Genomic DNA, 7,016 nt, shown 5'->3' on the forward strand with positions numbered 1-7,016 from the left:
TTTTCCCTCATCCTCCTCAATATAATGATTGTTGGTATAGCAATGCTGCTTTACTAAGGAATGATTACAGAACAATATGGATTCTTATTGTCTTTCTTGTCCGATTTGCCTATTTCCAGGAGGAAAAGCCTAGTCATCTCAGTATTAGGCCAACTAACTTACGTTCAGTAAATTTATTTATTTATTACATTTATTAATGAAAAAATTTTTTTTCGATTCTGTATTTGAAACTTTTATTTACAAAAAAATGTCGAACCCTTCCAGTTTTCAGTTCAGCTATATTCGGGGCGACAAAGAAAAATGTCGAAATTATGTATTACAATAACTTGCTGACTTAGCAGAAGTTTTCAGTACAAGAAACTGAATGCACGGTTCAGTTTTAGTTCGTAATGGATCACTTTTATCATGACATTTCCGTAAAGAAGTTCCTAAATTATATTAGCAATTTCGCTCTGGCTGGATGAAATTTAATGAAATTTTTAATTTCAATCGACTAGACTTATTGTGACAAAATTTGGTAGAACGAATTTCTTAGCCTATTCCTCCCCTTATTAACTGCAATTACATGTTTTCGAGGTTATTCGGGAGATAAGTGCATGCGGTCTCCTGTCTTCCCTACAGATAAATCGCTAACTGTACAATGAAGCAGGATGTACACTTACATTAAATGCTCTAAAATGCAAGAAAATAATTATTACGTTTCAATGACCGCTTCCATAAGTTGTCTGTATCATGAGTAACGTTCCGCATTGTTACTGAACATTTTCTAAACAATAGTTTGCAAGAAAAATGACTTTTCGATGAATTATGAAAGAATTCATCGAAAAATTTTCGGTGAATTGTTTTTTCGATGAATTGCATTTTCGACGAATTGTCGTTCGATGAATTGTCATTCGAGGAATTGGTCATTCGATGAATTGCCTTTTCGACGAATTGCCATTCGTTAAATTGTCGTTCGGCGAATTGTTTATTCGGCGAATTGTTTATTCGGCGAATTGCTTTTTCGATGAATTGCTGTTCGATGAATTGCATTCGGTGAATTGTCTTTCGATTAACTGTTTTTCGATGAATTTGCCTGTAACCGTCTCCGCACTATGTGTTTTCTACAAATATTTCCACGGAAATGTTCATCGGAAATAGCATCAATAATAATTCCACCACTTAGTACTAAGCTCTTTATAAAACGTGCAACTGCTGCTCAACATCCCTTCACAGTGCACCTTGAAACCCACAGAGCAAGTTTCTTTTCCTCCTCCTTCATCCCTGCTACTGCTGTATTGGGAAAGTCTCCCCCCCCCCCCCCATGATGTGTTTCCCAAGTAATACAATATACAGATTCCCGTCAGTGATGTGAGGAACCTTTATCTTTCGACGAAAGGTGAAGTTGCTGATTTTATACGGATATAGAAGAGTTTGTTAACCCGGAAACTCGAATTTTTCTTCCCCAGTCATTGGTGAAATCAATGGTGAACTACCCTGTAAAATATCTCACCAGGAACACTTTGAGGGCAATGCCAACAAAGTTACCTAGGGTCGGAAACGACTGAAAAGAAAAACCACCACCACCATATATATATATAAATTATTTTTTTATTTAACTTTTCTCTATTTCAGTAAATCAGTATTTTCCAATAAAATTTTGCCCTTAGAAAAATAATTGGAAAATACTGATTTATTGCTATGGTAACAGTAGCACGGATACCACGATATTCATCTTATAAAAGTATTCGTATTTTAATAAATAGATTATATCATCTACTTGAAAAAGTAATGCAACGAAGCATATATCAGAGGACATAACAGATTCTGATTTAGAGAATGTGTTTTCCATTTTATAGAACCATGGCAGTGTTATTTCTTTTTTTTTCTTTTTTTTTAAATTGAAGTGAACCTGTGTGCAACATATATAAATATATATTTCACACATGACGTAGCATTATGTAAGTTTAACTCTGATATGTTTAATTGCTGTTTGATGCACATTCCAGTTATTTCCTATTAAATTTTAAAATTTGCGAACTCTGACAATCCCATGTTGCATATACGTTTACTCAAATTGGTTGTAATCTTTCTGGTTCTATTTACCGAAGTAGTTTATATCATAAAATAAAATAAATAAATATGTGCATAGCGGAGTTCTGGGGATAATTAGAAGTAACATGTTCCACAGAGAAGTCTACACAGTAGGGATATTAAGCTTCAGCAAATTTTAAGAAAGAGCAATTTTTCTCCCGTAGTGATAATGTCCAAGTTTGCATTCTTTTGATACTTCTTCTATAGATTACTACTTTGGGGTGAAGAAGCTTATGTGTTCTTATGATCCTTACTTATGATCCTTGCAAGGCCACTTACGGCAAGGTCAATGAAGAGCAATCTAAAAAGAATTAAACAAATGACTGATAAAAAAAACAAGAAAGTATTCTAATTCTATACTTCTATGGCCGGAATGGTGGAAGAAAACTATAGAACAAACCTTCCGTTATTTGGTCTTCATATTCCAAGAAGTCACTCGCGAACAAGGTTATCATCCTCGTTCGCGAGTGACTTCCGATAATGCTAATGAAAAAAAAAAAAAAATTACATCATTATGCAAAATTAATGCCTGTATTTTTGTTGTTGTTGGTATTTAAAAGAGAAATTTTTCTTTTACAAATTTTCTAGTTTATTACCTCAAATATTGAAATGTCAATGAATGAATCAGAAACTTTATTTACTTGCACAATACTTTATTTTCCCTGCAATCCGAAATCTTTTTTTTTTTTTTTACAGAAGCATAAATGACATTTTTTTAAAAGCAAAAAAACAGACAGAAAAGAAGATGAATAATAAGAAGAAACAGAAGATGAAGATTCTAAATGGAACGATTTAGTAGATGAAGTAACAAACAAAACACCAACCGAAATATTTTTCACACTCTACTGGCCACAGTGGCAAAAACGTCAAAAAGAGACGAACAAGCACAAGTCCACCTGAACCATCTTCCCTAAGCCATCCCGTATAATTCATAACAGTATTAACATAAAGGCCATCTAGTATCTGTAAGGCCTAGCTCTGTATCCGTTTTCAACGCCGAGTCTTTGATGTTCGTAAGGATATTCCGCTGCAGTCGATTCAACTACCACATTAGCAGGATTTTGGTTAGCAGTACCGGGTTCGTTGGTTTGGACGTAAGCTTGGAATCCAAATTCGGGGTCTGCAACGTATCGTACTATTCGGCCACGACCATCTTCATCGCTTACGGTGTATGATCCTTCGACCCTGCCGGAACCATCAGCAATTTCCTGGCGCGAGCTGGTACCAAATTCGGCGTCGGCCTGATAGCTGAAGGAATAAGGTTTGGGAGTTTCGTCTGGTAAGTAGTGATAGTCCTAAGAAATGAATTTGAAGATTAGAAAAGTAAATAGTACAAGAAAAGAGAAAGATCATGAGTTTTTATTTATTTATTTTGAAGAATTTGACTTACAGGCCTGATATATTGTGCAGAAACAGTAGCAATAAGGGCAGCTAGGAGGACGAGAGCCTAGAATGAAAAAAAAAATAAAAAAGAAGAAGCATTTTCAGTAATCAATGGTAAACGAACCATTCATTATATAACCTTAAAGCCTGCGCATTCTTTACTTCCGGTAAGGATCCGGAAGTCCTTAAATTAAATGAATTAAAAAGGAAATCTTTAATTTCGCTATGGTATAAATGGATGGTCGAAATGTTTAGTGCTGCCATCTTTCGTGAAGAGTACGAACCACAAGAATTGAAATTATACTTCTAAAACATATTATAATATAATGATTTTTTACAAGAATATCATATATGATGCTTTTAAGTTTAAAATGTTTATGCCAATATTTGCTAGAAACTTCTGTTCTATTATTTATAAATAATTTCAATGTTATTACGGAGGGTAATGACATTCAAATAACGTAACCTTAATATCGATGAACCAATCGAATATTTCTGGAGATTTTACTTATAAAACGAATAGAACACTTCACTGATATTAAGGTTACGTTTGAAATATGGCGTTAGATTCACTGATATTTTTATTAATTTAGAAAATTTCATAATATATTTTATTTATTAAACATAATGAAGGATTAAAACATTCGCTTTTCTACAATTAAATTATTTATTAAATTATTTCGTATTTAAAAACATTAAAATGACGTCATCAAAATACTTTCTGGACTCAACAATTAAATTTTTTTATTGTTGTATGTATTAAGAAGTGTTTGTTAACAATGGGTCACATCAACAGACAACAGTGACTATGGCCATTATTAAATGTAATTTTCAACAAAACAATTAAAATCATCTATTAGATGATGATTTTTTTTTTGTTTTGAACAAAGCTAAACAGAATAATCATCTAATAATGTCTGAACGTGAATAACAATAAGATGCCAGAAATTACTATGGAATCAAATAACGCATTATTAGAAAATTTATATTAATAGAGCACATAAAATAATAAACTTTATGGCGGAAATAAAAAAAAACGGTTTTGAGGTTTTAGCCATACAATACTTACCTGCATGATGACAGCAGCCAGTAGGGCAGTTTATTGAGAGAAAGGAGAAGTAAAGTTTACTTCAAACTTCATCCTTATATACTCTGCGACGTCTAAAAGTAGATCACATCAAAAAAATGGAGATTTCATCAGAAGAAAATGTCTCAAGTTGATGTTTATGATCCACTAGAAAGTTTCTACGACAAATGGATAGAATGAATAAATAAATGTGGCCTTGGGACAAAACTGCTTCCCCCTATGTAGGATCGAGTTCTTCTATGGATTGGCGATGAGACTACTGTTTAGAATTATGAGACTCAGAAAAGATCGTAACGCCTTCGTTTCTTTACAACCACTAGGTTTGCATAAAAAAAAAAAAAACTAATGCATTTCATTGAGGGAATGGAGAGCATACAAATCAGAGTTAAGTTTGCTCTACTCCGAAACTTACGCTCGGCGAATACTAATGAGATCATTATTCGTACGAATGTAGTTATCATGCTATCACAGCTTTCACTGGAAAGGCTGATTGCTTTTAATTTTAATAATTTAATTTTATTAAATATTCTCACTTTGTGTTGATTTAGGTTAATTTTTATTTAGCAGCATCGTTACATTCATTTTTTTATTTTTCTATGGTGGAATTGCTACTAAAGTTACGTAATCGGAAGTCAATCTGGAGAAACAATGCTGAAAACAGGAAACACCGAAAGAAAAACTAGACCCCTCTAAATGAAAATATATTATACAGAGTTGTGCTCACTTATAGATGAGTCCTACTGAAGAACAGGATCCCCAACAGTAATTTTCTGAATTTCGAACTTTAAATTCTTGAAATATAAGAATTTATTTAGCAGTAGAGTGAAATCATTGTATCAAAATATAATCTTCGAATTGTGTACATTAGATATATTTATTTAAATTTAATACGTTTACAGTGATTATGACGAACTATGTTTCTTTATGATGATGTGATTGTTTTTCTTCACTAGCCCAACCAATCAGAGGCAATGTGGCTAAAATATGTACTCAGCACAGTATTGCTAGTATCTCCAAAGCCTATTTATCCAAAGTGCGTTTCTATAATTATTTCATCCACGAAACGCTGAAAATCTATGACACATGAACACCATGGGTGAATCAAGAGTTATATAGATTGAGAATCATGATCATGCTGTTGAGATTCGACATGTTGCTTTTTGATGTACCCATCTCAGGAAGTACTTTGACTGGAAACATCGGGGTTCGAATCCCGTACAGGACAATCTGGGATTCCGTTAAAAAAGAATTAGCAGATTTCATACAAAAGAGACAGGATAGAGCTTGCTTTCTGATTTCTGATGTGGCATTGAGAACTAAGTTAAACCCGCTACGTTACTATAGGTGAGTTACTGGTGTATGTCTGTAAATTGCATGAGTTCTGCAACTGGTTTATCTGTTTTACGAAAGGGAAAACCCTTAGACCAATATCTTTCGATTATCATATTAACTCCTAAATATTCAGGTTTTTTCAACCAATTATAATCAATTTTTATTGGTTGAAATAACTGTTACACTGAGGCTTGCTGAAAACTCCAAAACGAATCACATCCATTGAGACTAAAGCGATTATTTTAGAGGAAGCAAACAAATTTAAACTAGATTTATGCTTGTCAAGATGAAAACAAAAACACACACATGCTGATAACTATTCTTGCAATGTTTCAAATAATAATTTCGACAGTGAAACGTGAGCAATAGACCAGAGAATTTATTAACTTAGAGTTAATAAAGTATTTTTAGTATTTTATTATTAAAGTATTTTTATTGTTTTACTGACGTGGAGGTGTTTTAATAATACCTCCACGTCAGTTAATAATCATAATCATAAGACTTCTGTAATGCAAACAGACACACTGAGAATTTTGAATGTTTAAAGGATTTTTCTCTTTTTTTTTTCTAACTGATTTATAAACATTATTTGATCGAATTCCTTAGATCTTATCTCGTAAAATGAGTAAATATCCGAACAAAATATATATTTAATCGACGAGTTATCAATTACTCCTACATCCTCTAAACAGCGGGAAAGATAGAAGAACTAGAAAAATGATCATGGTCATAAATAAATATGACTTTTCAAGAAAATGATCTGTAGAAAATTTTGCAGTTATACCTATTGTTTTTTCTAAAATTTTTCGAGTCATCATTTGAATTTTGCCTTAAATTTGTATAATTTTAATAGAAAAATTGGGCAAATGATAAAGTGAAATGAAGTTGTTGACTGACTCACACTTTTCCTCCCCCAAGCAGGCAAACCGGCCCGTGAAGACACGCAGCCACAGACATAGGACACACCGGGAGGCATAGGGTTAGCCACCTTATCCTCAGGACGGGTACGGTTTAGAAGGGCTAAAGATAGCTCCGCAACAGGTCGCTAGGCCTAATACGTGAATGGAAGAGGAAGTATATGGTTACATGATCGCCTTGAATCCTACACAGGATTCAAAACCACGTATGCCTCTCGTCATGT

General features: G+C 33.3%; 1 protein-coding gene across 1 annotated transcript; it reads right to left on the reverse strand.

Annotated features, from left to right (window-relative positions):
• Positions 1–2,722: 2,722 nt before the first annotated feature.
• Positions 2,723–4,637, reverse strand: LOC150094703 (cuticle protein 10.9-like). Its single transcript, XM_090411491.1, has 3 exons — positions 4,526–4,637; positions 3,464–3,520; positions 2,723–3,368 (listed from the first exon to the last, which is right to left on the reverse strand). The coding sequence occupies exons 1-3, from the start codon at positions 4,529–4,531 to the stop codon at positions 3,030–3,032; spliced, it is 402 nt and encodes a 133-aa protein (XP_090267617.1). The 5' UTR covers positions 4,532–4,637; the 3' UTR covers positions 2,723–3,029.
• Positions 4,638–7,016: the final 2,379 nt, after the last annotated feature.

This window comes from Typopeltis vanoorti, chromosome 21 (genome assembly GCF_054136105.1).
Source record: "Typopeltis vanoorti isolate ZY-2024b chromosome 21, IOZ_Tvanoo_1.0, whole genome shotgun sequence".
NCBI lineage: Eukaryota > Metazoa > Arthropoda > Arachnida > Uropygi > Thelyphonidae > Typopeltis > Typopeltis vanoorti.